At 43.4% G+C, this 13362-nt stretch overlaps 1 protein-coding gene across 1 annotated transcript in view; it reads right to left on the reverse strand.

The window, feature by feature from the left end:
* Window positions 1-13362, reverse strand: part of LOC105903636 (oxysterol-binding protein-related protein 10) — a 69869-nt gene that overhangs the window by 53578 nt on the left and 2929 nt on the right. Inside the window, exon 2 of the mRNA XM_031586449.1 lies at window positions 5960-6135. Coding sequence (XP_031442309.1) covers window positions 5960-6135 — 176 coding nt within the window. The remainder of the gene's footprint in view (window positions 1-5959; window positions 6136-13362) is intronic.

The raw sequence follows: 13362 nt of genomic DNA on the forward strand, positions 1-13362 counted from the left end.
AAGGACACAGCCGGGGGTTTCATGACTTTGGAGAGAGCACACAGAATCTCACCATCAAAATAAAACAGGGAAGCATCTACATGTAAACATTAGGGTCAGAAGTTAGAGAATGTAGGACAGGGCAACCCCATTCATAAGCCATTTCCTTTGCTCCAAATCCTCTTAGTCAAAGTCAAGAGATGTTCCCTTTAAAACACTGAGGAGGTCAAGCAAACAGACACCAGATTATGTTCAGAAGATGTAACGCCTGCAGAAAAACGTAGTCAGCAGTGAACTTGACCTTGTGGAGAACACTCCTCTTTAAAAGGTGCCGTCAGTGGTATTTGTTGTGGAAAAAACATTGAAGTGCTTCTTAACCTACAAATAATGACCTTTATTTGAAGACTATACCCAGGTGACAAGAAATGCCCTTTTCTGATTGGCTGGCGGATGTCCTGATATTTCTGTATAATGTGTGTGAATGTGAGTGTGTAGTCAGGCAAGCAATTGAGTGAACAAAATAAATGTATTCTGTCATTTTGCCAAGTGGTGTAAATGTGATTAATTCTGTGGTTAAATAACATGTTATCTGGAGAACTAGCAAGCTGGCAAGCACAGAATCCGAAACAGCTTGCAAGCTAAAGGATTCTGGCATAGCAACGATGGAATCAATTGTAACCAAGCAAACGCAAAGAGCACGGTAACATTGACAAACACCTTTATCCTGTCCTTAGTGTAACATCATCATTGTAAGTCCAGAAACATTTCAGTTCCTTGACATTTAAAAGCTAATTGAAGTGCCCAAGGCTATAAGCAAGGTTATAGTACGATTTCAATCATGCTTCAAGATGAAATAGATTCAATCACTTCATGCTACAATACATCTAACATAACTCCAGGTTACAGAATGCCTTAGGTCAACCCAGGTTACAAAAGTCTGAAATTACAGGTTCCACTGTGTCTGAAATCACTCCCCGGTGAGAGAGTGTAATATCAGTGTTTTCCTCCCTTGATGGATTATATCCGTGGAGCTGGATATGGAGTTTTTGTATCATATTCTTGAACAAGATCAAGTCTGATGCGTTAGACTATAGATAGCTTTTTGCAGTGGCTTCATAATTCTTGTCATGTTTCGCATCTAATAAACAGATTGCCAAAACTACATATAGGTACCGATTCCCACATTTAAGTCTCACTTTCTTATAAGACAGTATTGAATTTGAGCCCACAGGCAGAGACCTACTTTAGTTGTCTTTGTTTAAAGCAGTACTTATGCCATACCTCACATTTTCTCCCTTCAGTCAAACGCATTTTTCACAGGCTCCTGTTCTACAGTTGCCTCAAGTCAAGGACAGGTCATGAAAAAGACCTCTGGATTCATTTGCCAACCAAGACAACCCCCCCCCCTCGAGGTCTGATCAAAAGAACAAATGTGTCAGACATGCCCGCCAGCACTGAGAAAAAGCAAATAACCCATTACATGTACCAGCTGCCTACAAACCTATGAAGAGTACTATAAGTGTCCGTGTCTGTGTCTGTGTCACAGATTCTCTTGGGCATGTATTCATTTTGAAGATGCTTTCATCCAAGATGATTTGAAGTATGGCAGTGCAATGCATTTCATCTTATATGTGTGATGTGGAGAAACTGAATCTATGACTTTCTTATCCATGTCAGTTAAACTACAGGAACAAGTGAGTGTATTTAAAAATCACTACTGTATCACTACTATGATTATTTCACACATTTTGTCATTTCCACTTTCTAGTAAAGCATGGGAACCTCTTTAATCTAAAGGCATTTATTTTTCCACTCGTAAACAGGACCCATCATACTTTCTATTTAGTCTGTGTACTCGCGTTCACTGTGGGCAACTTAGCCCCACAAGTCAGGCCCATCATCTTAAGGAGCGGGTAAGGGACACATGTGGCATATAGATCTCACCCCTTGACCTCAGTGGTCTACTCCAGGAAGGCAAAGACATTGATTGATCATCTGTAACCACCTGAAGGATGCGATGAGTCACCCTTCTCTGGTTTAAAAAAAAAAGGGTATTTTTCCCCTTTAAACCTCAATCCGCTTATTCAGTGTGTAATTTGCATCACTGGTTGCTTGTGCATGCTCTGTGGTGATTGCACATAATTACCAGGCTCTAATGAACAGGAGACAAGCTCATAGCATTCAGAGGGTATGCTAATGTGCACCTGAACCTGCGCTAAGGATAGCAGCTACAATAAAGATCCATGGGTTCTGGTGCCATTTTGAATTTTTCAGATGTAGATTTGTTGTAAATCAGTGTTCGTCGGTCATGCAAACAGAATAAACCATAGAATACACCATGGGTGATTCATCCAATAGGATTCAGACTACTTTTAATTCATCCCAGGCAATTAACCCATTCAATGCTCTAGAGTAGGTGAGTGTAAGCCACATCCAGACCCGATCCAAGCCAGAATCAGACCACGTCTGGGTTTACACTTTCTGCTCTGGTTAGCTATATCTCCTCAGCCTAACACAGCTCAGCTGGTTTAAAACGTGCTAGTGGAAAATCAGTACCTCGCCTTTCAAGGCATTTGAGTGAATCATGACTGACGTTGCAAATTGGAGGGTTCTGTGACAAGTATTGTTGTACAGCCGCCATGGTATTTATTATTAAGGTTCAAGTTTCATGGCTAACAATACTTGGCCTCTGCTTGACACGGAAATAATGTCAGTTTATCTTTAGCCATGGGCTTCTTTGTGCTGTGGTGGAAGTTTGGAGCGTGACTGACGTCACAAAAAATGGTCATGCAAAAAGTCTAGTCAACTTTGATTCAAAATGATCTTCAAACTATTGGAAGTAGAAAAGTGCATCTTGGACAATTTAAAAACTATAGTACAGTAGTAATTTAGCAAACGCTTTTATCCAAAGCGACGTACAAAGGAGAGAACAATCAAGCTACGAGCAATAGCTTAAGCAGTAATAAACATATAGAGAAATAATCAAAGAAAATTGTTGTTTATATATAAATAATTCAAAGATCTTCTTGACAGTTGCAATTATTGTAAAGTAATCCATTTACTGTAATCTCAGAGCAAAATGTCATACTGAAGGCCAGTTTTTATGTGTTCCATTGTTTGTGATGACATTTAAGTGACACTTATTGTGGGAACCACATGAAAAATACAAGAGGCCTCGTAGATCAAATCTATTAAATATTTTCTACCATAATGTTTGTTTTATTTGGTCCATGCCCACCTTTTAATGGATTTGCCCATTAAGGGACTATGAACCAAAAGCTTCAACTATCAGGAGCCTCAAAGTGATTTAACAAGTATTACTGTTTACATCCCCAATTTGACTAAATTCATTGTGACACACCAAGCTGTGTTGTTGGAGATGGTGTAAGTGAGAGCATGTGTGTGTGTGTGTGTGTGTGTGTGTGTGTGTCAGAGGCAGCAGTGGAGAGATGTGATTAAGCAGATTTAAATATGTAGCGAAGATCTCTGTGTCGAGGTGCATTAGGACTGACGGAAGGCAATCCTGGGTCAGATTGCTCACTAGCAGCAGGACACATCAGGCATGCTGTTTGCTGGCATGTCTCCCCCGCATAAGGCCCCCTCTCTCCCCCTCTCTCCCTTTCTCTCACCTTCTCCCTCACCTTCTCTCCCTCTCCCGAATTTGCCTTCTAGCTCACTCTTCCCCTCTCTCGTTCACTCGACTTCTCTCTCTGCCTCTCGGTCCCTCATACACTTGTTTTCCGACTCCCCCCCGCCTCTCTCTCTCAAAATAAGCTACCCTCTCACTCACTTCCTCTCTTCTCACCGTCTCCCTTGGACTCAAACCCAGCATGTTGCCATATGCCTTAAAGTGAATCATAATGCCTTTCACCTGCTAAATGTACTTTGATGAGACTTCCACCACTCAGAGCCCCAGCGTGTGATTTGACTCAGCAGAAAGCTCATCACAACTTATTCAGAAATGTGAGTGACTTTATGTCTATTAAATCATTCAAATAAAACTGTTCTGACTATTTTTCGAGAAAATCATCACCACCCTGAAAAAGACAAATGTACCAGGTCTTTAATTTTCCATTCTGTAAAGGCTAGTTCATGGAGTTTCTGGTAAGCACAGTCACATTCCCTTTAGTAAAACTCCCTGTAATACGACACCCCAGATCCATCCACAAGCCTCAGTTTCCCATGAAAGCCTCTGAGAATAAGTGTGTGTGTGTGTGTGTGTGCGTGCGTGTGTGCGTGTGTCCGTGTGTGTGTGTGTGTGTATGTGAGAGAGAGAGAGAGGGGGGGGTGTAACTAGGATCTGAGATACCAGAGTGAGTGACGTGTGTGTGAGGGGAAACTAACATCTATCAGTCAACGTGCAAGACAAGCCTCTGTGTGTGTGTTGGAGTGGTGAAACGGAGAGGCATTATGTGTGTGTGTGTGTGTGTGTGTGTTGGAGGGGTGAAACGGAGAGGCATTATGTGTGTGTGTTGGAGTGGTGAAACTGAGAGGCATTCTGTGTGTGTGGGGGGTGAGAGCAGGATGTGAGATGAGAGTGAGATCTCTATGTGTGAGGGAGGAAACACTATTATGGTGTGTGTGTGTGTATGTGTGTGTGTGTATGTCTGTATGTATGTGTGTATATGTGTGTATGTGTGTGTATGTGTGTATGTGTGTGTGTGTGTGTGTGTGTGTGTGTGTGTGTGTGTGTGTGTGTGCGTGCGTGCGTGCGTGTGCGTGTGCGTGTGAGTGCGTGTACGTGTACGTGTAACTGGGATCTGAGGTATCATATATGGTATCAGACATGTTGGCCGGTCTGATCTCCCTGGGAGCGCTATGTTCCAGGTAACCTTCAGCGAGGAGGCTTCTGTGGCGCTGCTTGGATGGCGGGTAAGGTGATCCCACAGAGGGCCATTGTTATGGGAAACCAAGCCAAGGATGAAGGCTGTCGTGCCTTGAGCCGTGAGCCGTGAGCTGCGAGCCGAGGGCAGACACACCTCCCCTACCTCTCTCCCCAACTGAAGCTTGAACCTTTCGACCACCCCCACCATCTAAGGCATTGCCGTTTCCATGGTAACTATCACATAAAATAGCAACAAACACACTCGGATGGTGCGGCAGGATTAAGCTCTTTAGCATGCAAACAACACAAGAAGTCCTCAGCCTCTAAGAACTGGCCATAACTCTCCTAAAGGGGATATGTGCTGTGCCAATGACAGTGTCATTATTGACACATTCATTTCGATAAACTTTGCATGTTGCTTGACCATGGAAAAATACTGCCGTAAATGTGGTGCTCGTAAACTTGTGAACTCATAAACATGTCTCCATGCATGGCCTTGAAAAGACCGCCATGCTTTTGGATACCTCACATCGATCTCATAAAAGTTACCTCCATAGCAGACAGAAAACCATCCATTCCAACACTTTCCCCTTTAAACTGTTAAACTAACAAGCAACTATGAGCAGAGACTACCATAATAGTGAGAAGGGGCCTCTAAAGCAGTGAACTTAAGCAGGAACAGCTACGTGCTAAAGTACTGCAAAAATGTGCTCAACGTATGCAACACAACATATGTTTAAGGAGATAATATAGATTTACAATGATGGTGATTGATCTGTACTCCTCACCTTTAACCCTGATTGTCTGAGTGACTCATATCCTCCAGTTCAGTCTCCACTCCTCCCAACGTCACTCGGGGATTAAGAACAAATTATCTCCCCCTCTCCCCACAGGACACACCTAAATCTATGCCATCGCTTGAAAAGGCAGCGGGACAGACAACCTCTTGCTTTATTTTTGTTGACCTCACCCATCAGAGGAGATACACAATTCAAATCTCCCGTTCCATCCACCATCTCCTGTACAATGACGCAATAACCGACTATAGCCTACAAAACAAGTGAACAAGTGGGTGAGTGAACGAGTGAGTAAGTAAGTTAACGAGGGAGTGAGTGAGTAAGTGTTGTAAGATGTTTCTTCTGTGCGGATGCAAACCTCTGAGTTTAAAGTTTTCCCCGTTGGCCGAGTTGACGATGAACATGTGGGGCGCCTCATCGCTGGGGGTCACAGACGCTCCGATGAGGGGCAGAGAGCCTCTGGGCTTCTGGGTCTTGCCGTGTTCATTCACAAAGTACTGGAGCTGGCCTACGTCTGGATCAAGGACAAAGTACCTATGGTGAGGCAAAGAGAGAGAAAGAAAAAGAAAGAAAGAAGGAAGGAAGGAAGGAAAGAAAGAAAGAGAAAAACATATCATTATCCACATATTCCCCATATTTTTTTCCTTTCTGGTAAATTACAGCTTACTGTTCTGCCAAACAGCTGCAAAACACAGCTATCTGAAAAACCAAAAGCAGTCATTAAGGGATAAAGGTAGACCACAACAAAGGAGAAAAAAAACCTTCTGAGTTTGAGAGAAATGCATGGGGAGAATGTCCTGTCCTTTCACACATTTCTGTCAGACATCAACACATTCCCACTAGCTCCAACCCTAACTACCAATCAAAACTATTACAGCTGCTAGTTAGGACAGCAACCAACCGTGTTTAAAAAAAAAAAAAAAACGCCTAAGTACAAGTGAGACTGTTGTGGCTTCTGCTTCATGGATGACGAATCCCTTAATTGAACGGCCCTCGCAGCTGGCAGTATTGCCATAAAACACACTTGTTATGTATTGCTTCATTACGCTTTCTGCCGGCGTTTTTGCATTTCCTTATTAAGCAGATGATTTGGATGTCCCCACAGCACACACATTAGGAGAGGCTACTGTCAGGCACCCCTAATATGAGGAATATTGAATTAGATTTTATGCGGATTATGTTCCATTAGAAGAATCCTGTTGGACAGGAAGCGTTTGCAGCACTGAAATGCATTCAAATAGGTGACGGCCCCAAACCCCTTATCAGAAGGTTCTAAGCAGGCGTGTTACAGGTGCAACCTGTGGTTTCTGTTCTGTCATAAATAAAACAAAGTTTCCAGACCTTCCATAATGATGTGACTCCGAAAGAAGAAGGAAAACATGATATATTCCATTGTCTTGAGAATATCAGGATGCACTCTCTGAAAAACCTGCATTCATACTGAAAATAGCACATTCAGCAAAAACGACATATTTCACCTTGTACTGAGACAAACTGATACAACCCTTTAATCTACATACCCTGAAATTACGATTATTTTAAATCTGTGTTCGTGCCTTCTGATAACTTATCCCAATGAAATTTGCATTGCTAAATCTCTTCTAAGTGAGCTGCGGGAGGCCTGTGATGTACTAATAGAAAAACAAACTCCTGCTCCAGTCTTTCGCTGAGATAAGCACAGCACTTACAGCTCACACTAAGCCTCAAACTTAAGGTCACAAACAATCACTGGATCAGTTTAGGACATCAGTCTGACATATGATTGACACCTGGCAGTCTGGGTTCGGTAGGCATGATGGGATGACATCATACTTCCTCTTCTAAAGATGACAGGGATGTGGTGGGGGTCCAGGTGATCAAATCCAACCCATGTTAAGACAGTGAAAGGAGTTATTGCGCTTAGAGTGTCAGGGGATGTCGGTGACTGGGCACTACGTTGATCCCCCATTCCTGGCAACTGTGGTAACAACGTTTTGAAAAAGAAAATCTCAAAAGCTCCGTCTAACGTCAATAGTACAACGACAAACCGTGCATCACGTTAGTGACATGTTTCATGGATTGTGGTGATTGGGTTATTGGCACTTGGTCTAGGGATCTCATTCCATACCATCATGTACCATCATTATTAACTCTGAATGCCTTGAGCTCTTCCTTGCGGGGGTCTCCCTGGCCCCATGATCAATGCCCTCTCTGGGCAGTGTGATTAGGGACGACCTTCTATTGACCATGCATGGGAACAAGCTGCATGAGTGACTTTCAGGTCAATACCTCTCCTCCTCTGCCCCTCTCTCCATCCCTTCATACAAACAAACACACTCTTCTCTCCATCTCTCCCTCCATCTCTCCTTCTCTCGTTCTCTCCCATCCTTCGCTCAGACTGGGGAGGAACAAACACGCTCCTCCCTCCATCTCTCCCTCAGACTGGGGAGGAACAAACGCGCTCCTCCCTCCCCTCGACCCCTCCTCTTCACCCTCTCCATCTAAAGCCTCATAAAGACTGCAGAGAACCATTCCGCTCCAGCGCTTCCCTCTCCTCTCTCTGCGGGAAACGGGGACGTTCTCAAACATCACGTGCAGGTCCGGCCGCTCGGCTGGCCCTGATTAAGGCCCTTTACTTAGGCTTGCATCACTATACTCCCAACAGACACACATACACAAACGCACTAACATATAAACGCACACACACACACACACACACGCAAATGAACGCTCTCACACACACATAAATACACACTTACACAGACATAAGCTCACATATCCTCACACACACACACACACACAGACTCTCATGACCATAATCTTCATCATGCTCACAAAATCAACCTCTATAGCAGAGAGCTTCATTGCAATTGTATACGATCCTGGAACATTTCCTCTGATAGTCTGGCGTGCACAATTTTCATTTCCGGCACTCACACAGGCACTTTCTCCAAGCACATGGTCTAAAATATGCTCGTATGCTATGCAATGCTATGCGTCGTGTCATTTTGCACAGTCATTATTCCAGAATGCGCTGTGAGATCTCATCATTAGCATTTCCGTACAGATTGCTCTCCACAGGAGTCCAGTCTCTGTGTGTTTAGAAAAGGCTGCAGGGGCAGCACACTGTGATTCTGGTCACAAGGCCCTACAGCTCCACCGCTGGGTTTCTCTGTGCTCTCGTTCGCCAACTCACTTCTGATCGTGAGAGAGAAATCAGTCCAACTTTTACAGCAGTGGGCTTCACTGCAACCACAAAGCTTTTCCCCTGACATTTAGGATTTGTTCATGTATAATAAAAACAATATCAGGTCCATATGACCCCTTCGGCCTTGCCCTAAGTCCCCTCCAAACACACACACAGACACACTCTTTTTTCTCTCAGACTAACCCCATCAGAGATTTAAACAATGTTCCTCTTTCTCTTGTTTCACAAGCACACACACACCAGCACAACCTATAAAAGGCAACATAGTCGACTAAAGTGAATGCCACTAGTTTGCCTCAGTGTCCGTTCCCTCCAATCACAAACCGACACGACGCCACAGATCTTTATTCACTGCTGATCACTGACTGATACCTGCTCAGGATCCCAGCACACAAAGGGCTGTGTTGTCCAGCACTGGTACCACTGGGACCTCTCTATAGGGGAGTGATGGATGTGCCGCCTTACAGTGCCCCGCTTGTCTTTGCAACCGATCAGGATCATGGTGTCTCATTGCTGGTTTGACAATCTAACAGCAAGAAAGACAAATGCAGCTGTTTGATAGATGACTACAGTCTAATAGAGTTTACAATCAAGTAGTAGTCCATCTTCAGTCCAAAGCATTAAAGGAGAAAATAAGTTAAAAAAAAATGTATTAATGAATAAATTACTATTAATATTTATTAACACTATTATTATTATTATTATTATTATTATTATTATTATTAAAACGGAAATAGAATTAAGATGCAGGGGAATGAATAAGTGGTAGTCACAGAATATTTTGTAAATCCCTTAACTCCTCTGAAAGTCTAAAGCCAGATATTCCCTCAAACTGCTTCCATGAACTGTGAAGACCCTTGCAAAACCACATCTGCACATCTTGATTTAATGTTTGAAATTATCTGAATATGCATTACTGCAAGTCAGCTTCTACGGTTGAGGCCATTTAGCTTTAAAACTTTCAGAAAAGTTAAATAAATAATGACACTTTTATTTGTTGTTGCTGTGGTGGACTGGATGTCTGATAAATATATAAAAAATGCAGCTGTTGCATAAGCAGTAAATCACAGTGTTGCGGTCACCAGACTGCTTTCCAAACCACTGACCAAAGCGCCTTTACACTTTAACAGATATTTTCTCCATGACTTTAACAGCATGACAAACAACATGATACGGAAACATTAACATATTGGCAAAATCCTTTTCCCTCAAGAAAAGTCTGCCATGGCTAGAGTATTTGGGAACATTTGGGAGCTAAAAAAAACTGAGCAACAACATACATAAGAGACTGCAACAAAGAAATACTTAAATTTGCTGTCCAAACAGATGAGTGAAGATTATTCCTGAAAATAATTCACTAAATGAAACTGACAAAATAAAAGTGACACAATACAAGTATAATAAAAGTTGGCACTTGAGGTGTGGCAGAAAAGAGACGATACAGTGTAGTATTACGATATTTGTAGTCACAATATTATATCGATAAAGCTGCTATTATGATTTAAATTAGATTTTGGTACATCCGTCTACTACTAACATTGCTTCTAAAGTCCACAATATGGCGCAAGACCTCGTTCTTCTCGTGTCACAGCAGAAATTGGAAAGGAAGTCAGGAGTCTAGAAGAAATGTATTGCGCCAAAATGGCTGCAGAGACTCCCAGTCTATGAAATGAAATATATTGGAGAAATAACCGCAATGTATCAAAGAATGCAAACAATCGTTAAATGCAAACAATTGTATCCATATATCCGTATCGAATCGTCGCCTCTGTGGAATTTCCCACCCCTGTTTGCCACCGAACCTCAGCAATTTGACAAATTGATTAAATGACAGCAGATGGACTATAAATAACCCCCCCGAATTTTGGGTACAACATCCTCGACAGGCACAATTTCTCACCATCCTAAATCTACTCACGCACGTGCACACACACACACACACACACACACACACACACACACACACACACACACACACACACACACCTGCCAGAGGGAGGTGGGCTAGGCCTTGATCAGACTGTCAGTGCACGGCATCTTTGGGAAACTGAGTCATCCCTCCTCCCTCTCATTTTCCATCTCCCTCTCTACCTCAAAGTGCAGTAACGTCAACAGGGTCCAAACATATCCTACCGTACCTCTCTTTTCAATTAAGATGTTTGAGGCAAATCTTAACACAATTTTTATCATCAGGGTTACAAAAGACAACCTCAAATGGGGTGTTCATAATAACACTTAATGCTGGACATAAGAATTTAAACTGATCAACTAAACTGACCATTTGAATGCGGCTCTTTTACGCAGTGAATGATGAGAATCTCGACTATAGGGGAGCTGCAAGGTAAAAGGGTTGCTACAGCTCTTTTGCTGGTACATTTGCAGATACCCTGGCACACCTTTCAATCACCTGTGAGAAAAATGTCTTTTGTGTACCTCAGTGTGTGTATGTGTGTGAGAGAGTGAGTTTGATCAGCTCAAGTTACACTATGTGAGTGCTCAGCAAGAAACAAACCCTGCTGTATTCATGTTTTCCCCATCACCATGGTAACCACCAATGAGCTGTGGTGAGCGCGCGCACCATGCTCCTGATGCCCTTCCAGGAAGGATGCCGGTGCATGGGTGTCACGGTAACCTTGAGATGCGGTCCTGTGCTGACAGAGGCTAAACACCCCCCCCCCTCTCACCCCCAGCCTACTGTCTCAACCTCTCTCTCTCTCTCTCTCTCTCTACCTTTCTCAACCTCTCTCTTTCTCTCTCTCAAACCTTTTCTCCATACCTCCAGTTTCTCCTCGACACAATGCAGTCTAAAAGCATCTAAAAACAGATTTCTGTTCACCCAACATGGATGCAAACACAGCCTCATCAAAGAAGAAAGGTCAGTCACCCCAAAGCCATTGTGATTGTCTCATTGACATTGTAAGGGCTCAAACTATCATCAATGTCAGCAGTCATAAACGTACTTATGAACACTTCACTCCTTAGCAACCCTTACTCTTTTCAATCATAACACAGCTTTCCCAGGTTCCCCCATCATCAAGCCTTTTACCCACATCAATAGGTAATTAATACCACATTTCTTCCCAGGCCTACCCGCGAGTGAACGAGCTGGAGGCCAATGAGACGGAACGTCACAGGTGACAACGCAGCCAGGCGGCATTAGGGCACCGTCAGTGCCAGGGGAACACATTTCATCCTGGCACCTCATGCTCGCCTCCTCAGTGAGGAACAGAGATTATATTGGCACTGGCACGAGGCCTACATATTTCTGTTTGTGTGTGTGTGTGTGTATCAGAGAGAGAGAATTAGAGACACACAGAGAGTGAGTTAGTTGGGAGTGCATGCGTGAGTGCGTGAGTGCGTGAGTGTGTGAGTGTGTGCGTATATTGAGTGCGCGAGTGAGTGCGTGCGTGCGTGAGTGCGCACGTGAGTGAATGCGTGTGTGAATGAGGGAGTGAGGGAGTGAGTGAGTGAGTGAGTGAGTGCGTGTGTGAATGAGGGAGTGAGGGAGTGAGTGCGTGTGTGAATGAGGGAGTGAGTGCGTGTAATAGTGATAAGTGCATTAATAATTAATCTAGGAGCTGTGTGTGACGGAGGGTAATTCAGTCGTCACACTCCTCCATGCAGGGGCAGGGGTATTCTGGTGCATAGTACACACACACACACACACACACACACACACACACACACACACACACACACACACACACACACACACACACACACACACACACACACACACACACACACACACACACACACACACACACACACACACACACCACACACCACACACACTATTACATAGTGGGTGCACAGTCTTGTAAAACACACAGTAGGGATCAATTCAATAAGTCAATGCACAGACCGTACACACATTTTGCACATGTGGACACACACACACACACACACACACACACATTATACAGTCTGAGCAGAGCCTCGTAAATCACATAGTACACTTCAATCTGTTCGCAGAAACACACACACACACACACACACACACACACACACTGTGTATTCTGGAACACAACATGACATGTTTACACCCTATACAGTCGGTGCACATCTTTGGAACATACAAGCCATACATCAATTTAATCAATCAATGCACAGACTCTTACACATGCATTGAAGATGTGAACACATGCACACATCCACCCTCAAGTGCAATTCAATACTGAATACACTTTAATTCACATCAAATTCACTCTCTCAGTCACTCGGACACATACATTATCTCTTGCACACGCACACGCACACGCACACGCACAGCTCCTGTAGATGAAATCTGCTCACTCAATAAAAAAAAAAGATACAAAAAAGCTTCATTCTTCAATATTGTTCTATTAGCAGAGGTAGACTAGTGCTGAATCCACTGCTTCATAGGACATGGAACACAACAACCTCTCTCAATAACACTGCTGACAGCACAGGGACTACAGCAACCTGTAAACCTCCTCTCTACAAACTGCAACTCATCATGACACACACACACACACACACCCCACATGCATACCCAAACACAATGCAAGCATATAGTCAAACATACGCCCATACATGGTCCCTCTTTCTAT

This window comes from Clupea harengus, chromosome 19, assembly GCF_900700415.2.
Source record: "Clupea harengus chromosome 19, Ch_v2.0.2, whole genome shotgun sequence".
In the NCBI taxonomy this organism is placed as follows: Eukaryota; Metazoa; Chordata; class Actinopteri; order Clupeiformes; family Clupeidae; genus Clupea; species Clupea harengus.